Below are 19,581 nucleotides of genomic sequence, written 5' to 3' on the forward strand. Positions count from 1 at the left end.
TTACCCTCCACCTCCCACGCCACATTATCTGTCAGCTCACTTTCACAAACATAAACACAACAACAACAATGAGAAGCAGGCTGTGATTAGGATCAGACGGGGGGGAAGGGGGGGGGGGGGGTAATATACGACGGGGCAGGAGGGCAGATGGAGCCGCTCCTCACGCCTCTCTGAGAGGAGGGCCGTGTTCTCCTCTCTCCAGCTCCTCCTGTGTGGATGTTAGAGCGTCCCTCATGTGGATCCTCACGCTGGTCTCATCTCCCTCCATGCTCCTCGTTCAGACCTGCTCCTCATCAGACCTGCTCCTCGTTCAGACCTGGTCCTGGTCCGGGTCAGACCTGGTCCTGGTCCGGGTCAGACCTGGTCCGGGTCTGGGTGAGACCTGGTCCGGGTCAGACCTGGTCCTGGTCCGGGTCAGACCTGGTCCTGGTCTGGGTGAGACCTGGTCCGGGTGAGACCAGGTCCTGGTCTGGGTCAGACCTGGTCCTGGTCCGGGTGAGACCTGGTCCTGGTCTGGGCCAGACCTGGTCCTGGTCTGGGGGAGACCTGGTCCTGGTCCGGGTGAGACCTGGTCCTGGTCTGGGTCAGACCTGGTCCTGGTCTGGGGGAGACCTGGTGTCAAACCTCAGATTCTCTACATGATAGTTTATTAAAACCCCAACTGCAAATGTTTCTCAGTCGCTCTCTGCTGACGGAGTTGGTGGAGGTTGAGCCGGTTAGCTGACGGAGTTGGTGGAGGTTGAGCCGGTTAGCTGACGGAGGAGTGGGTGGTGGAGCCGGTTAGCTGACGGAGGAGTGGGTGGTGGAGCCGGTTAGCTGATGGAGGAGTGGGAGGGGGAGCCGGTTAGCTGACGGAGGAGTGGGTGGTGGAGCCGGTTAGCTGATGGAGGAGTGGGTGGTGGTGGAGCTAGTTAGCTGATGGAGGAGTGAGTGGTGGAGCCAGTTAGCTGACAGAGGAGTGGGTGGAGTTGGAGCCGGTTAGCTGACGGAGGAGTGGGAGGTGGAGCCGGTTAGCTGACGGAGGATTGGGTGGTGGAGCCGGTTAGCTGAAGGAGGAGTGGGTGGTGGAGCCGGTTAGCTGACGGAGGAGTGGGAGGGGGAGCCGGTTAGCTGACGGAGGAGTGGTTGGTGGTGGAGCCGGTTAGCTGATGGAGGAGTGGGAGGGGGAGCCGGTTAGCTGACGGAGGAGTGGGTGGTGGAGCCGGTTAGCTGATGGAGGAGCAGGTGGTGGAGCCGGTTAGCTGATGGAGGAGCGGGTGGTGGAGCCGGTTAGCTGACGGAGGAGTGGGTGGTGGAGCCGGTTAGCTGATGGAGGAGTGGTTGGTGGTGGAGCCGGTTAGCTGATGGAGGAGTGGGAGGGGGAGCCGGTTAGCTGATGGAGGAGTGGGAGGGGGAGCCGGTTAGCTGATGGAGGAGTGGGTGGTGGAGCCGGTTAGCTGACGGAGGAGTGGGTGGTGGAGCCGGTTAGCTGATGGAGGAGTGGTTGGTGGTGGAGCCGGTTAGCTGATGGAGGAGTGGGTGGGGGAGCCGGTTAGCTGATGGAGGAGTGGGAGGGGGAGCCGGTTAGCTGACGGAGGAGTGGGTGGTGGAGCCGGTTAGCTGATGGAGGAGTGGGTGGTGGAGCCGGTTAGCTGACAGAGGAGTGGGTGGTGGAGCCGGTTAGCTGATGGAGGAGTGGGTGGTGGAGCCGGTTAGCTGAAGGAGGAGCGGGTGGTGGAGCTGGGCTGGGTGCTGGTCTGGCTCTGGGCCTTCCGTCTCTTGGCTCCTCCTGCTCCTCCTGCTCCTCCTGCTCCTCCTGCTCCTCCTGCTCCTCCTGCTCCCCCTCCCTCCCTCCCTCCCTCCCTCCCTCTCCCCCGACTGTTCTCTCGCTCCTTTCGGGTGCCGGGGTCGTGCCGTCGATCGCCCTTGTTCCTCCTCCCTGAGGAAGGAGAGGAAAGGAGGCGATCAGGAGAGGAGAGGGGAGGAGAGGAGAGGAGAGGAGAGGAGAGGAGAGGAGAGGAGAGGATCAGGAGAGGAGAGGAGAGGAGAGGAGAGGAGAGGAGAGGAGAGGAGAGGAGAGGAGGTGATCAGGAGAGGAGAGGAGAGGAGGGGAGAGGAGAGGAGAGGAGAGGAGAGGAGAGGAGAGGAGAGGAGAGGAGGAGGAGAGGAGAGGAGAGGAGAGGAGAGGAGAGGAGAGGAGAGGAGAGGAGAGGAGGTGATCAGGAGAGGAGAGGAGAGGAGAGGAGAGGAGAGGAGAGGAGAGGAGAGGAGAGGAGAGGAGGTGATCAGGAGAGGAAGTGGTCCAGGGTTCTCCTCAGCCTAACCTTGTGCGTCCTAGCCCTTAACTGCTTCTTAGTGACACCTATCTGATCCACCAGCCAAGTGTTTGGAGCATGTGGATGGCCTCCATTCAAGTCCTGCTCTCCATTTTCCACTACTATGTGCCAGTTAGTTGACCTTCACTTATGTTTAACAGCCTTGTAAAATAATGTAATTGTAGTGATTACCATTAGTTGTCTCCTGAGTGGTTTTCTGTAGCTTGCAGCGTCGTGATGATCCACCCTTCTCTCTCCCCCCCCCACCCACCCACACCCTACAGCAACTACAACAGCACCCACCCCAGAGCTGCTGAACTCCCCATCTTGCTGCCATAAGCTGCCAAGGTCAAAATTCTGATGGACTTTAAAGGACTGGTCAGCTGTGTCTCAGGTGTGTCTCAGCTGTGTGTCAGCCATGTCTCAGGTGTGTGTCTCAGGTGTGTCTCAGCTCTGTCTCAGCCGTGTCTCAGGTGTGCCTCAGGTGTGCTTCTCCGCTGTGTCTCAGGTGTGTCTCAGCTCTGTCTCAGCCGTGTCTCAGGTGTGCCTCAGGTGTGCTTCTCCGCTGTGTCTCAGGTGTGTCTCAGCTGTGTCTCAGCCGTGTCTCAGGTGTGTCTCAGGTGTGTCTCAGCTGTGTCTCAGGTGTGTCTCAGGTGTGTCTCAGGTGTGTCTCAGGTGTGCCCCAGGTGTGTCTCAGCTGTGTCTCAGGTGTGTGTCTCAGCTGTGTCTCAGGTGTGTGTCTCAGGTGTGTCTCAGTTGTGTCTCAGGTGTGTCTCAGGTGTGTGTCTCAGGTGTGTCTCAGGTGTGCCTCAGGTGTGTGTCTCTGCTGTGTCTCAGGTGTGTCTCAGGTGTGTGTCTCAGGTGTGTCTCAGGTGTGTGTCCCAAAGGTGTTGCGTTCCAAATGTGTCCCGGGAACTTTTTCTATCTCTATTGTAACTATTTGGCACCCCCACAGGGTCGCACAATACACACTACAGCCTCTTCCACACATGTACCCCCCCTCGGAGCCCAGGTACAGAGGCTTATAGCGCCACTCCGGGCTGGCATCCTCGTCCTGTTCTGGACCCTCAAAGCCACTGAGAGCCAAAGATAAACCTGGTGCCACATGCTCTCCATCAACATGTCCCTGACTCATACACCTCCTCTGGCAGCCGCTCCGACCAGAACAAAAGCGGTACTTAACATTTGTTTGTAATTGTTCCAGTCGGTACCTAAGAGGTTCCCTGAGTGCATTAAGGGCCCTGGAACAGACTCGCGGACCTCCGAACGGATGTGCTAGCTGTTTAAGCACTTAATTAGCTCTATAACAAACCGCTAATGGAGCCAGCGGGGGGGAACCCCATCAATTATCTCCACACTAATTGCACAAGTCTCTCCTTCCAAAGTAAACAAGGCGGTCTGGTGAAAACAATCACAAGTGGAGAAACAAACCAAACTGGTCTTCGTGTGAGTCTGTGTTGCAGAGAGCTTCACTAAGGGTGGAAAAAAATGGTAACTGTGGCCAAACCATTGTAGCTGCGCAATCCAGTAAATCACTGTTGTTATACAAGCGCTGCCTGCAGTGGTTTATGTACCCAGACCATTAGCCAAACTCCTCAGCTACACTGATGTAGCACATGGCTGATTCACACACCCCTCAAGAGTCACAACGGCCGCTTACAAATTCACCCATTCTTTAATTTATTTCTATACATCGTTGGTCAAACTGATTGCAGGTCAGGCAGATTGAGCGTCTTGAAGTCTGGTCCCTTGTTTTATCCCAGAGGACTTCTGTGGTTCCACTCCTATCGCGTGACACCTCACTCATCATGAACTGCTCTTCTAGCACTGTTCACTGACACCTTTTTCCAGTGATGCAGCAACTCAACGTTTATACACTTGGCAGTCAGCGATTCCCCTTTTAAGGGGCAGTTTATAATAATTCACTCTTATTCTCCCAAACTTACAGCGGAGATTCTCTCAGGAAGGCAGCCGGCGAACAATGTGTACAGCTTATTTTTCCCTTGCCGTAATTCAGTATTAGCAACAAGCTACTATAGCAACTAGATACACAATACAAGAGGTCCTAGCTAAAAGCTAACTTAGGACCTAGCTAGCTCCTCCAATATACGCAAGCTATATCATACAATCGAATGAGCTAGAAGCTAAAATCGTACCTTTTTCAGCTTTAAAAAATATATTGCTACACTAACTAAGCTGCAATATGAACTATGCAAATGCTACAATACCATCTAACTACAACCTTCAACAGGATCTAGGTATCAGCTATAAGAGGAGCATCTGGCCTAGCTACAAGCGAAACAGGCCCAAGTTTCAAGCAACAGCAAAACCTAGCTCCATGCTACAATATGACCTAACAACATGCTAAAAGAGGTACCAGCTGTAACAAGGTCTAACAAGCTGCATTGTAACCTATCGTAAGGCTACAATAGCAGCTAACAGGGCCGCTAAAGATTCAGCAGACGAACATTTCCCCTCTAATCCTTTCCTCCTTCCTCCCAGCACCTCGCTGCTCTTTGTTCAGCCTGTGGGAAGTGAAACAGAACCCGATAATGTATACGCTGTCCGAGTATGCGACACGGCCTGTTAGCTCTGCGCTAACCCGCGCGACAGCAGTTGGACGGCGGGTCGACGCGGCGAGCGTGAGAAACACATGAGATCCGTGTCACCCTCACGCCTCAGCGAGCACCGAGACTAACAGCCCTGATCCGGGCTGTGATCCCGGGCCAGCTCCGCTGCGCAGAGACGGAGCCGTCATCGCTCTGGCTCACAGACGCCCTGCACTGTTTACATGCTGGGAAGTCAGGAACTCTGGTGTCCGTGGCGGTGGGGGAGCCAAGCCAAACCCAATCAACCCGCGTGGTGCCTCTGGCTGGGAGAGGACCCCGATCGCTGACTAACGGCCCGATGTGTTTACCAGAGACGCAGCTCGGGCTCAAAGGGTTTTATGGATGCTTGACTGTTACGTGAAAACTAAAATAATATAGGGTTAGAAAAAAGGATATAATGGAGATTATTATATACAAGAACAGCGGACTGAGAAGTGCGCGGGTCAGGGTGTTTAGTTAGTTAGTAGGTTAGTTACCGTTACTTAGTTACCGTTAGTTTCCGTACCTCTGGTGCACGGCGTCTTCATCACCACACACTTCCTCCTCTCTGTCTGGGGCTCGCAGGGCGGGGGGGCCAGCGGAGCCGGGGGAGCCCCGGGGCCCGGGGGGGTCCCGTCCACCGGGGGGCCCAGGGGCCCGTCCACCGGGGGGCCGGACCGGAGGGGCAGCCTCACACGGGCCTCGGAGCCCTTCTTGAAGCCACACGTCTTGTTCTTCTTCATACAGGAGCCCCACGCGCTCCACCCGGCCAGCTCACACTCCACCACCGGCTGGCCTGAGGGCGGAGGAACAAGGCATGAGGGTGGAGCTACACATGAGGACACAGCACCGTCGGAGGGTGGAGCTACACATGAGGACACAGCACCGTCAGAGGGTGGAGCTACACATGAGGACACAGCACCGTCAGAGGGTGGAGCCACACATGAGGACACAGCACCGTCGGAGGGTGGAGCTACACTGAGGAGACAGCACCGTCAGAGGGTGGAGCTACACTGAGGAGACAGCACCGTCAGAGGGTGGAGCTACACATGAGGAGACAGCACCGTCAGAGGGTGGAGCCACACATGACGACACAGCACCGTCAGAGGGTGGAGCTACACATGAGGACACAGCACCGTCAGAGGGTGGAGCTACACATGAGGACACAGCACCGTCAGAGGGTGGAGCTACACTGAGGAGACTGCTCCACCCCTCTGAGGTACAGGCCCAAACCTACGTATGATATCAGGAGGTACGATAACAACAGTTAACATCCCGAATCAAGGAGCCAGCACAGTTTAGTTCATGGATCTGGGGTCCATGAATTGGCCATGTTGGCTTATTTCGTTTTGTTAGATTAATCTGTTTGCTCAACATTTGAAATGAATAAACAACACCCAGGCAATGAAACCTTTATCTCTGTTCACACCTGCACTGACCAATGAAAGTAATTTGCAAGAAAGTTGATGTTTGACCTGACAATGATGAATGAAATGGCAAATAGGATGCAATATATGACTTTCGAAATGTTCTCAGGCTTTGGTTTTGAGAGGCAGGAAGTGATGTCACAGAACCATTCTGGGATTCCAGGTCTTCTGTCCGCGGCGTGGAGCCCATCCATCGCTCCTGCTGCTGAACCCTGCGTCACGGCCCTCCCCCAGAGCCCTCCAGGGACCGGGTTCTGGCCGCGCTGCGCTGCGTCTAACAGCCCATGTGTGGTTGAGCAAGAGCATCCCTGCACAGCAGAGCTCCCAGTTGGTTTGTCTCCTGCCCCCCCCCCCCCCCCCCCCCGGGCCCCCGCTCTGACAGCAGAAGGGCTGCCAGCGCCGAGCATTTAGCGGCTGCTGAGCGAGGCGTCCCAGACCGCTCACCAGCACGCCACGGGGGCTGTTGCCACGGGGATCTGATCAGAACCCGTCAGAGGGGGTAGGAACCATGTTTACCATAGCTCTACTCGGGACAGTCCCAGAGCACTGTACACACTCATTCACTCATTCATCCACACCCATTCACTCAATCACACGCACACACTTTCGTAAACTCAATCCCTTCACGCATTGATTTGACGCGGGGGTGCTTGGCTCTAAGGCCGGGCTTCCCGAACACGCCCTGACCCATCTGCGGAGGAACTTCAGTGCAACAGAAAGTCCTTCTCATTTTCACGGCAAGGCAGTGAGCCTAAACAGTGAATCACCATCTCTCTATGGATGTGGTTCATCCACACAACACTCATGCTGTGTCTTCAAACACAGCAATGATGAAACAGACAAGGCACGCAGAGCAGAACGAATTGATTGTCGCCATCCTGCGACCCACGCGGTGGTGAGGCTTTATCCGGTGAGAGTGAATGCGTCCAGCAGAGGGTCTGTTGTGCGTTAGAGGAGTAAGTCAGAGGGTCGACCTACCGATGCATTCCATGGTGCCGTTGGTGTTGGTGAGGCCGGGGGGACAGGTCCCATGACACCTCCCCCGGTGGGAGTAGAAGCCGTCCTTACACTTGGTGCAGAAGTTGCGGTTGAAACAGGCCTCGCAGTTTTCTATTTTACACTCTGGAAGACACAGGAGAGATCAGAGGACAGGGCCGAGTCAATACAACCATCATTCCAACAACAACACTATCAACTACTTTTGTTGCTGCTCTAAATCAGACGACGTCTTGAGCTAGGGCTCGTCAAGCTAGAACTTCAAACTGACCAAATAAGATTCTTTCATGAATGAACCAACTATTGATTGTTATTAGAAGCAGTATTACTTGTATTGAGCAGTTTAATGATGGACTCACGGTACTGATGAGGTGGATTTAGATTGAGGGAGTGCATCTGGACTGGAATAGATGTAGTTCAGTTATAATAATTGTTTTAACCAGTGAACCAGGACCTAATTTATACTGTTTGTATGCATTAAGATGTGCTTGTGTACTGAAGCCGCCATGTGTCAGCGGACCCCAAACCAGACGCCCCAACTCAGCTCTCAGTGAACCCCACGATATGAAACCCCACAGCAACCCGATCACATCGCTCTGAAACGCAATTCCTCAAACTCCTCTTAACTGCTTCAACTGAGTCTCAGTCAGAAACCACAAACTGACAGGAATGCTCGCAGAACGACGAGGAGGGAAGGAGGCGGCGGCCGGCAGCTCTGTATGTATTTACGGCCGGTCATACACATCATTTGAGCTGCAGTATTTCCACCTGGGGGCCAGAGACACAGGGGACCACAGTGCTCTGGACTGCTGCTTACAGTTATTATTGTAAGCGCTTGGCGGCTAAATTTGACAGCGCTAACGTTCCCGTGCTATAACGGTAGACAAATGTTTCTAACAATACCCTCACAGACAGCTGCATGGATACTGTCTTCAGGTTGGCCTCAGACAGGATGGATCCTAGCCCCGGTTAGCAAAGATGGATGCTAGCTCCAGGTTAGCTGTAATGAGCCTCAGACTGGATGTATGCTAGCTCCCGGTTAGCTGTAGTGGACATAAGAATGGATGGATGCTAGCTCCAGGTTAGCCACAGTGGGCCTTAGACTGGATAGGTGCTAGCTCCAGGTTAGCTGCAGTGGGTCTAGTAGGATGATAGCTGAGATGGTGAAAAATTAAGATTCTAACTTTTTGCGGGAACTGTGGTAAACATTCTTGATATCTGTTTAAGTATATTCTTAATTTATATTTAGTCATTTTAAGAATTTAAATTCAAATGAGCGTTTTATCATTTTAACAATATCACATTTGTTTTAATATGCATGTCTGAGCACCATTTTGTTGTAATGGAAAATGACTCAAATCTTGCAACAACAAGAGCGAGGAGAGGTATTTTAACGAGTTGATTTGTGAGGTGAACCACATTGTTTTCCCAGCACATCCTTCGAAACCAAAATACACTTTTAGGTTCTTTAGAACACAATTAAAGTCAAACCACGGCTCTTTCTGCCAAAAATACCTAATACCCTTTAGCTAGAGTCCTAGGCAAACAGACAATCCATCGACAACAATTTAATGCTTGCAACATTTTGACAATAAACTGAGCAATTCAGAAAATGTGTATCAACATCGTTATGTTTTTATATGCATTAATAGTTGTTCATAATCACACAGATGTATTATATACTGTGTATTATGTACACATTCCAACAATCTTAAAAATGTCAGTAAAAGGCTTAAAAGGTCAAAACTATAAGAGCATGTTTCCTAGCAGCCGATAGACCCTCAGCAGACCGTCAGATCTCAGGTACCGTCTGACAGTCTGTGTGCTATCTATAAAATACCTCTTAATGCTTGTGAGGACGGAGAGCTAACAAGGCACAGTCATTGTGAGGAGATCATGTGTGCTGTGAGCTGTGAGCCTCCCGTGTGGAGCCACTAACAGCAGTTCATCGTCTTACTGTTGCAGATCACTCATCATTGTATCACTTAGGAAACCTCTGTGTAAAGTACACTGCACGCCTCACTCTGTTATGCAAGCTTCCCATTAGTCTGTTGCACCAACGTGCACAACCGGGCTGCGCTGGACTGGAGAGCCTTCTCTTCCTCTGCTCAGTCCACTGCATCAAGCAGTGCTTCCCCAACAACCTCGTGATAAGAACACCCCCAGATTGGAACATGAAACCTGAGGCCTCTTGCACAAGAGAACCTCCAGATCCAAATCCAGGAGAGGCCGAGAATGGAACCAGCAACGCTATGCCATCCAGACAACAGACCCCCTGCCATGGTGTGGACTCCCTCGTGTGACGCAGACCTCTGCTGCGGCAGGGAGGCCCGCAGAAATCACCACATCTGAAAGATATTATGTGATCAAGCCACAGCTCATCCAACAGCGCAGTGGAATCGCTATTCTCCTTCCTGTGGGGAAAGCAAATAACAGCCCGCCGCTCTGGAAAGGCTTTAGCGGCAGTTGGTATCACTTTGTCAGAGATCCCGTCGGCATGTAGGACTGAGGGACGGGTCGTCTGCTGGTTAGCCCGCAGTTTATTATCGAATATAAATCAGTTAAAAACAAATCAAACTTGCTCTGTGTCACGTTTTCTCTTGCTTTTAGTAGTAGAACTTCTTTGTAGCTTTTGTAAAGACAATAATAATAGCTGGGGTGAAAAAGTGACAGTACAGGTTGTCAGTTTTCCAAAGTGTTGACCAAATACACATTGATAAGGGTTCTGTGAACACCCTATCCTGTATGTGTATTCAGATACTGTGAAGGTTCATGAGGATCTTTGGGTATGTCACTGAGACACAGTACACATCCTGGAGTGCATTTCAGAGATGTCATACAGGTCTTTTATTGCGACAGTAATCATCATAGGGTTTGTCTGAACTGTATACATCCATAATGTGGGATTTGAGATGCACTGTAGAAAATAGGAAGTGACATCATTCCCAGCAGGCTGACGCTATGAACCCTCTACATGGGAGCACAGGAAGCAAACTTCCTCTCAAAACAGACCAACTAGAGTGCATTTCAGATGCTAACTTCTTTGGTAGTCTCTTACAATTCTTCATTTTTTTGTTTGCCCACGAGCAAAAGGAAACAAACGTTGTCAAAGTGCTGGCGTGTTGCTCCAGGATCGGCCTAGGTAGGTTTGGTAAACAGTGTGACAGCGGTCGGAGTCGTATTGGCCGAGCCCGGCTGCACCCTCGCTCAGAGGTTTGAGGCACCCAGTCAGCAGGCGCTGGGCCAGGAACTACCCGGCGAGGCTCTGCTTTGTGTTGGTGTGTTTTGCTGTCAAAGGTTTGTCGTCAAGATCTAAACTGGCAGACCTCACTCTGAGTCATCGCTGGTTACCGGGATCCAGGAGACGACCTCGTTCACCACCAGGTCGGAGTCCGGCCACACAGCATATCAACCCGTCAGGCCGTCTCAGCTGCTTCGTCTTCAGATCCCTTCTTATCGTTGAGGAGGTTCACATATACATTAAAAAACACAACTGTTGGTGACTGTTGGCGCTGTATGCTCAGGAGCATACGGTAAAGCCAGAGAGGGCGTAGAGACCCAGGGTATGCCTTCGTTGGCTGTAGGATGCAGAAGCAGAACTCGGCCAACACCAACTGTTGGTGTTGCAGTTTGTCAACCCGAACCAACCCAACCAAGTGGCACAATCCCACTGCTCTTTGGCTCCAGACATCACTCGCTGGATTTCAACTGTTATTTTATTACAATCACCTGTGGTCTCATTACCAAGACGTCTGTGATGGATCCAAACTAAACAAGACAAGACAACAAAATGCCTCATTGATTCCAGAAGGAGCAGGGAGATTCCTTGGAAGACAGGAGTCTGGCATGTCAGTCCCGCTCCCCCCGGCTCTGGGGGCTCCACTGGGCTGATCGTTTGTTCAGTCTGCCTTTATATGTTCTCCACAGGATACATTCCGTCCCTATTCTCTGTTCACTAAAAACAACCAATGTACAAAGAACCAGCTTTTCATTTCTGAGGAGAAGTGATGAGTTGATCGCCACAAAGCTTTAACCTGGTAGTTTGGACGAAGCTGTCCGACACCCCGCGGTGGAGAAGCTTTCATTCTGGCAGCATCCCCAGCCCAACTTAAGAGTTCAGTCAAATCATTGGCCTAGTGTTTGATGATTGATTGGGTTTGTTTTGACTGTTCCATTAGTTGAGGGATTAGTTGGTGTGTCGCAAACGTGTCGTTAATCCAGTTAGTTTTGACTGTTTCAGTGGAGTGTCTGGTGTTGCGTAATTAGAGGGTTTGGTTAGTTGAAGGTGTTTGTTTAGTTGAGTGTTCAGTTGTGTGTTGGTGTTGAGTGTTGGGATGATGGAACGTGTTTGGTCATCTCGTGTGTGTGGTCGTCACGCGTCGGTCGCATCACGTGTCGATGCAATCCAGCCTGTGGGTCGAGTTTGGATGAGTTAAACCCAGCGGCAGCAGAACTCACGCGTGCAGCGGTTGGTTTCGGGGTTCCTCATGCCGAAGTACCCCACGGGACACGAGGCCAGGCACACCCCCATCTGACGGATGTCGTTGCGCTCCAGGAAGATGAAGAGTTTGGGCTTGCACTTGACACAGCCGTTGTACTCGGAGCAGCGCTCGCAGCCCTTGGGGCACACCGCCAGACCCTCGGCGCTGACTGGGGGGAGGGATGGGGGAGAGGAAGACAAGGCTTTACGGATCCCTTACGGGAAATCCAGAGGTTGAGGGAGTCATGATTTAGTCATTTAGCAGACACTTTATCTGACTGAGAGCTCATGAAGGAGCAGCGGGGGTAAAGGCGTCTTACAGACGGGGAGGGGGGCAAGGATGCCAACAGGTGGGGCTGTGGAGGGCAGTCAGAGGTGTGAGGAGGTAAAGAGGTTTTAATGTTCAGGGGTTCACTGCTTCAGGGCTCAATATATTTGTTTGCAGATTTAATACCGAACCATAACCATCTCTAACCTAATACCTAAACATGGCCATCTCTAACCCAATATCTTAACTAAACCACTTCTAGGCTAATGCAAACAATGAACCATCTCTAAAGGCACACCTTAACCTTATCTTATTTATGACTATGAACCCCGCAAGAAGGTCCCTCTCGTCTACACCGTGGCTCATCTGGCTCGTGTTGTGTTTGGACAGCAACATTCTCTCGTTGTAAAGCATTCTGGAGTCCTCTGTGATTTACTGTGGGAACCATACTATGTACGTCTGTACTGCAGCCATATCTGAAGAGTTCATGTTGACCCCCTGAGCTATACCCCTCCCAACGACAACAGAGCTGTCTCACCTTCTCTTCTTCTGTGGATCAAAAGACCACGGTGTAAGATCTGTGTGAACTCAAGCTCACCCTGAAGTTGGTGTACGATCCACCAGAATTCAGGAGTGTAGGACGACATGAGTATTTACCAACATGTGCGAACATTACAATGACCTGGCCTGTTGGAGCAAACCAGGGTCAGATGCCCTGGTGGATTCTTTGCCAATCTGACTGCCAGAGAAAGCTTCACTTATGTCATATCTGTTCTTTGCGGAACGCACAACCTGGAGAGACACTGGAGAGAGAACGCGCTGTCCGTTCCTGTTTATGCTATAGCGATGCTACCGTAGCTATGATGCCATCTACTAGTTCACTCGAAGGAAAATATTGAATCCAATGCAGGTGTTCACCATGTATTGCACAAGAAACTCTTTTAGGAAATGTTGCACACTACACATGGGTCTGGTCAGGGTGCAATAGTGTTATGGTCAGGGTGTGATAGTGTAGTGGTCAGGGTGTGATAGTGTAGTGGTCAGGGTGTGATAGTGTAGTGGTCAGGGTGTGATAGTGTAGTGGTCAGGGTGTGATAGTGTAGTGGTCAGGGTGTGATAGTGTAGTGGTCAGGGTGTGATAGTGTAGTGGTCAGGGTGTGATAGTGTAGTGGTCAGGGTGTGATAGTGTAGTGGTCAGGGTGTGATAGTGTTATGGTCAGGGTGTGATAGTGTAGTGGTCAGGGTGTGATAGTGTAGTGGTCAGGGTGTGATAGTGTAGTGGTCAGGGTGTGATAGTGTAGTGGTCAGGGTGTGATAGTGTAGTGGTCAGGGTGTGATAGTGTAGTGGTCAGGGTGTGATAGTGTAGTGGTCAGGGTGTGATAGTGTAGTGGTCAGGGTGTGATAGTGTAGTGGTCAGGGTGTGATAGTGTAGTGGTCAGGGTGTGATAGTGTAGTGGTCAGGGTGTGATAGTGTAGTGGTCAGGGTGTGATAGTGTAGTGGTCAGGGTGTGATAGTGTAGTGGTCAGGGTGTGATAGTGTAGTGGTCAGGGTGTGATAGTGTAGTGGTCAGGGTGTGATAGTGTAGTGGTCAGGGTGTGACAGTGTAGTGGTCAGGGTGTGACAGTGTAGTGGTCAGGGTGTGATAGTGTAGTGGTCAGGGTGTGATAGTGTAGTGGTCAGGGTGTGACAGTGTAGTGGTCAGGGTGTGATAGTGTAGTGGTCAGGGTGTGATAGTGTAGTGGTCAGGGTGTGATAGTGTAGTGGTCAGGGTGTGATAGTGTAGTGGTCAGGGTGTGATAGTGTAGTGGTCAGGGTGTGATAGTGTAGTGGTCAGGGTGTGATAGTGTAGTGGTCAGGGTGTGATAGTGTAGTGGTCAGGGTGTAATAGTGTTATGGTCAGGGTTTAATAGTGTAATAGTGTTATGGTCAGGGTTTAATAAGTTAATAGTGTTATGGTCAGGGTTTAATAAGTTATTAGTGTTATGGTCAGGGTTTAATAAGTTATTAGTGTTATGGTCATGGTTTAATAGCTTAATAGTGTAATGTTCAGGGTCTAATAGTGTAAAAGTGTAGCTGTCAGGCCCTAAGAACATTCATTCAAGTCATTTTAAATCGTTAATGCGTTAAAAGGTACACATCTGGACAGCTAAATGATGTATATATTTTTTATAATACAAGACAAGACAAAGCTCAGTAGTCAGCGGTCAACCAGCGACCACAGCGACCAGCCCCTCCATGGTCGCGGCCCAGGGTGCTCACCCCGTCGGTGCCTCCGGGCCCTGGGCAGCGCTGGCTGGGCGAGCCCCTCCTCCGGGAGGCTGGTGCTCATGGAGCTGAGCATCACCAGTGCCAGCGCCACCGGCCCCAGCTGCATAGTCCCAGTGTGGCTTCTGGCCGGGCGCGCCCCCTGCTGGCTGCCAGAGGGACGGGCTCCCAGCTCCTCTGGCCTTTGAGCTCCTCTATTCTGTTCCTTCTCTGTGCGCTGTGCTCACTGGCTCCAGGGAGAGGGCTGTAGGACTGGAGCTGTCCGTCCAGAGGAGCTCCGAGCCATGGCCGTTGGCGTGGTGGTAGGGGTGGCACCGATGGGGAGGTGGTGGTGGAAGCAGAGGTCGGAGGATTCCGAGGGAACTAGGATCAGAGTGTTAGAGAGACTTTGGTACAGAACCTGAGACTGAACACTGAACCCATGAAGCTTGTGGCTCCACGTAACAGTCTAAGATTAGGTCTTGGGTTTGAGAATCAGGAGCTAGGTATGCGATAGGCCTTAATCCCTGGAGGAGAAAAGAAGGGGGAAATGGTTCCAGACAGGAAGCTACCTTACTACAGGGGTCTCCAGACGTTATCTTCACTGGAGGGGCTCCAGAAACAAGGTGGCCTTCTAGAGATGAGGTCCAGACTGGAAGTTGTCTTCACTGGTGGGTTCCAGACAGGAAGTTGTCTTCACTGGAGGGTTCCAGATAGGAAGTTGTTCTTCTAGAGATCCTCTGCATTGGTTACAGATTGGAAAAGAGAGATTGGGGTGGTTGGTTCATACGCTCATCAGAAACAGGGTCTGAGATAGAGAGAGTGAGAGGGAGAGAGAGAGAGAGAGAGAGAGAGAGAGAGAGAGAGAGAGAGAGAGAGAGAGAGAGAGAGAGAGAGAGAGAGAGAGAGAGAGAGAGAGAGAGAGAGAGAGAGAGGTGGGGGGGGGGGGTCAGGATAACAGAATCATTTGGTGTGACAAATGGATAATCACATCTTGGCAAAAGCTGAATTCGAATTTGGTTGGAAATAAATTATTTACTAAGTATTCTTTCTCCTGTTATCCCTGTTCCCTGAAGAGACGATAGAAATCTGAGAACAGTTATGTCGATTTCACAAACCTCAGGAATTATGACACAATAAATTACAAAAATCATGTCTGCTGCACTCAGAGTTGGCGTGGGAACAAAATCAAATGTCATAAGATCAAAGTGCAACGGGGTCAACTGGGAACTAGAAAACACTCTTTAAGGCACGTTGGGTTCTGCGGTCAGATCAGGCCTGGTAGTGTCGGGCCTGGATCTACAGCTTCAGCCAGGGATATCACAACCAACATCCCTGGCCATGGAAAGTCCTCCCCTGCTAAAGAAAGACTAAAGAGGACCTTATTAGGCAGACAGAGTGTTGCTTCTTTATTACAATACTGGCAAAAGCCATTTGACACTTCTACTATTTATATTATTCGATTATGTTCCGAGTCCAACAGAGAGCAGAGAGCTGCCAGATTTCTTCACCTCACACTTTAGAAAACCCATTCCAGATGATCTGAAAACATAAAACAGCTCGATGTGAGGCCACCACACCATCACCCCAGTATGGACAACGAGACACGCAAAGGTTACTCTCTCCTCACATGGACCCGCTTAGTGAAGCCTTACCCTGTGTACAGCTCCTTCAGAGAGCCTGGTCCACTACTCAAAGGTTATTCTCTCCTCACATGGACCCGCTTAGTGAAGCCTTACCCTGTGTACAGCTCCTTCAGAGAGCCTGGTCCACTACTCAAAGGTTACTCTCTCCTCACATGGACCCTCTTAGTGAAGCCTTACCCTGTGTACAGCTCCTTCAGAGCGTCTGGTCCACTACTCAAAGGTTACTCTCTCCTCACATGGACCCTCTTAGTGAGCCTCAGCCTGTGTACAGCTCCTCCAGAGCGTCTGCTCCACCTCCTCCTCCGTGTTACTCCTTCCCCTCGTGGAGCTCCGTCCCCGGGGTCAGGGCTAACACTAACGTCCACCCCTTCCCGTCTCCTTCGTGTGTAAAGCCACTCATAACGTCCTGCTCTGTCAACATGTCCTTAAGGAATGGGAACATCTTTCACACCTCTGGACCTCAGCCGTATTACAGGCATGGGGGGGGGGGCGCTGGTCCTTAAACCCCAGGAGAGGGGGCCGAGAGGCCAGGGGGCCTCCAACCACAACCCAGGAGGCGTTAAAGCTTTTGGTTTCAGAACTTAACCAGCCGCAAAGACGCCGACATCAGCCAATCAATGATCAGCTTCTGCTCCTGCTCCACAGAGACGGCCAATAAGGCGACAGATCCATCGGTCCTGTTCTCTTTGAAGCCGTTCTCTGCTCTCCGCTGTCACCTCCTGCGGCCGTGGCCAGTGGGACTCCACGAGCCCCCCCCTTCAAACGGCCACACTCAATGAACCCAGGCCGCGCTCATCAAATAGTCAGGAGATTAGATTGCCAGCTTTGTAAGTCCTAAGTTTGATGTATCAATTATTCAGCCGTTGAAAGGGAGCCCCCACGCGGGGCCTCCACGAACCTGAGAAGCTTCAACATCTAACAGCTCCGAGGCTCAGCCTCACCTGCCTGTGAACCTTCCCCACAATGCACCTATTGACAGACCCCAGCCAGACACCAACACGCTGCCGGTCACAAACACAAACACCAAAGCCCCGCTGGAGAGGGGGAGGGGGGGAGCCTCATTGAGACGTCGCTCCTGCACCTCGCTAACGTACAGCATCACTGCTCCAGGAGGACAATGCTCTTTAGCTGGCTCAGCTGTGTGTCTGGTGCTCACAGTATAACCCTGTGTCATTGTAAACTCTAATTCATATTCAGTTCAGTTAGGGTACTTATTGCTGGACACCAGCAACGGCCTTTCATATTGCTGGACAGCACAGTGATAGGATAGGTTTGAATTATTGTTCCTGAATCCCGAACATGTGACCCGCGTCCATCCATCCATGTCTGCTGACGGCTAGTTATACTGGAAAACAACCATTTGAGCTCTAGTGTCCTGACATTAGGGATTAGGTAGTAGCAGTAGCAGTAGTATTAGTAGTAGTATTATTAGTAGTACTAGTATTACGCTTTCAAGGAGAAGGAGAAACCTTTTTACAAGACTAGCTGAAAGGTCTTCCCGGTCTCCAGCACTGGATGGGTTCATGACTCATTTATATTTCTAAGGACTTCCTTTGACTAAAGCTCTGTGTTGCTCATGGTGGTCTGAGGATGGCAGCCATAACACCCTCCCTGAGAGAGGGATCCCTCTTCTGGGTTTCTGCTCAAGGTTTCCGTGATCGTCTGTTTTTCCTGGTCCTTCAGTGGTCGCAGGGTGAGGGGGGGGGGGGGGGTCGTAGGGGAAGCCCTTTGAGTCGCCCCCTGACCCTAACCCTAACCCTGACCCTAACCCTAACCCTGAGCCATGGGGGGTGAACCACGCCCAGGCCAAAACCGAAGCCAAAGCTGAACCCAAACCTGAACCCAAACCACACCTAGACTAACCCTGAACCTAAACCTGAACCCAAACCACACCTAGACTAAACCTGAACCTAAACCTGAACCCAAACCACACCTAACAAGAACCTGAACCTAGACCTGAACCCAAACCACACCTAACAAGAACCTGAACCTAGACCTGAACCCAACCCTGAACCTAAACCTGAACCCAAACCTGAACCCAAACCACGCTGAAGCCACGTGGGAGGAGGAGGAGGACTTCAGGTGAGAGAGGTTCGGTCCATCCACACCAACGCCTCCCTTAGTGTTTCCTGTTCCTGTTTGGACCGGAGGAGAGGGACCTCACAACAGCCCTGTCACCAACCATCTCTGTATCTCTTTCTGTCTCTCTCCTGGTCTCTTCTTGCTCTACCTCTCTCTATGTCTCTCTCTTTATATTCATCTCTCTGAATCTTCTTTAAGTTCTCTCTCTCTCTCTCTCTCTCTCTCTCTCTCTCTCTCTCTCTCTCTCTCTCTCTCTCTCTCTCTCTCTCTCTCTCTCTCTCTCTCTCTCTCTATCTCCTCCATCCTCATCTCTCTGTCTTTCTCTTTTTATCTTTCACTTATTCGCTCTAGTCAACTTACTTTATTTGACCAGACTTTCCCCGACTCTCACTTTCTCCATTCTTTCTCCATGTTCTTTAATAAAATCGAAATAATAATTGTTTGTTTAAAATATTTATATATGAATGACTTTTTTTTGGACAGAGCTACTCGAACGGGGTACCCTATTATAGTACAAAATTGACCATTTTAAAGACAATAAAACAAATAAAAATAATTATATCTAACACGTTTGCATGAAAAAACAACAAGATAAATCTGGTTTCCCACCTGTACGACGGGATAGCAGCTCCTTCACGTCCACAAATCACAACTTGTCCTCAGTTCCTCAGAGAGCTTCTCCTACTGCGCGACCCGCCGCGGGGGAGACCGGAGCATCTTCTGCATCTTCACGAAGAGACCAAGAGCCATTTCGGTATTCGGATTTGATTTGATTTGTATTATTATTTTCAATTATCGATTTGCCCGAAGTGAGATAGTCCGACAGAAGAGCAATAATACATGTGTCAAGGACAAGAACAAAATACAAAAAGGAACCAAATGAAGGGGCGACTCAAATCTCCTAGATCCACCTCTGCGCAGCGCCGCGTCCTACTGCCGATCCCGGACCCTGATGATCAAACCCCGTGAGCCTCGGGTCCAACCCACCCCGCTCCGAGAGACCCACAACCTGCGGTGGAGCGCTGAGTGACGCTGTTCCCCTCGTCATCATGACGTCACTCCTCCTATGGAGGATTAGGCCTACTGTTGGGGTGCACCATGTAGGGGGTAATATAATACATTCATAGGTTTAATGTTGTACAAACAATTAGCCCCGACTGTTGACTCGTCGTTATTGACCCACTGTATATTATATGCCCCTATAATATAAAGAAGGCCTACATGTGTAATGACCCGTTTGTAGTTAAAGAGCATATTTTATTAAGATTGGCTTTAAGTCATTTGTGACTTAAATATAATTTAAGACATTACAAATATTGAATTTATATCTGATTGAATAAACTCTATAATCTAGGATTATAAACTCTGTAATCTAGGATTATATACTATAATCGAGAATCATAAACTCTGTGAACTAGGATTATAAACCCTATGATATAGAGTTATAAACTCTATAATCTAGGAATATAAACTGTATAAACTAGGATTATAAACTCTATAATCTAGGATTATAAATCCCTTGTTTCATACTGATTGACATGCAGGCCTGAGTTC

At 50.6% G+C, this 19,581-nt stretch overlaps 1 protein-coding gene across 1 annotated transcript in view; it reads right to left on the bottom strand.

Moving 5' to 3' along the window:
* rspo1 (R-spondin 1) overlaps positions 1-18,960 on the bottom strand; it is a 129,573-nt gene extending 110,613 nt beyond the window's left edge. The window contains exons 1-6 of the mRNA XM_056592269.1: positions 18,637-18,960; positions 14,872-15,039; positions 14,315-14,683; positions 11,764-11,955; positions 7,288-7,431; positions 5,409-5,678 (exon numbers count right to left, since the gene is read on the bottom strand). Of these exons, the coding sequence (XP_056448244.1) occupies positions 5,409-5,678; positions 7,288-7,431; positions 11,764-11,955; positions 14,315-14,429 (721 nt within the window). The 5' untranslated portion in view covers positions 14,430-14,683; positions 14,872-15,039; positions 18,637-18,960. The remainder of the gene's footprint in view (positions 1-5,408; positions 5,679-7,287; positions 7,432-11,763; positions 11,956-14,314; positions 14,684-14,871; positions 15,040-18,636) is intronic.
* Positions 18,961-19,581: the final 621 nt, after the last annotated feature.

The sequence above is a fragment of the Gadus chalcogrammus genome, chromosome 6, assembly GCF_026213295.1.
Source record: "Gadus chalcogrammus isolate NIFS_2021 chromosome 6, NIFS_Gcha_1.0, whole genome shotgun sequence".
Classification (NCBI taxonomy): domain Eukaryota; kingdom Metazoa; phylum Chordata; class Actinopteri; order Gadiformes; family Gadidae; genus Gadus; species Gadus chalcogrammus.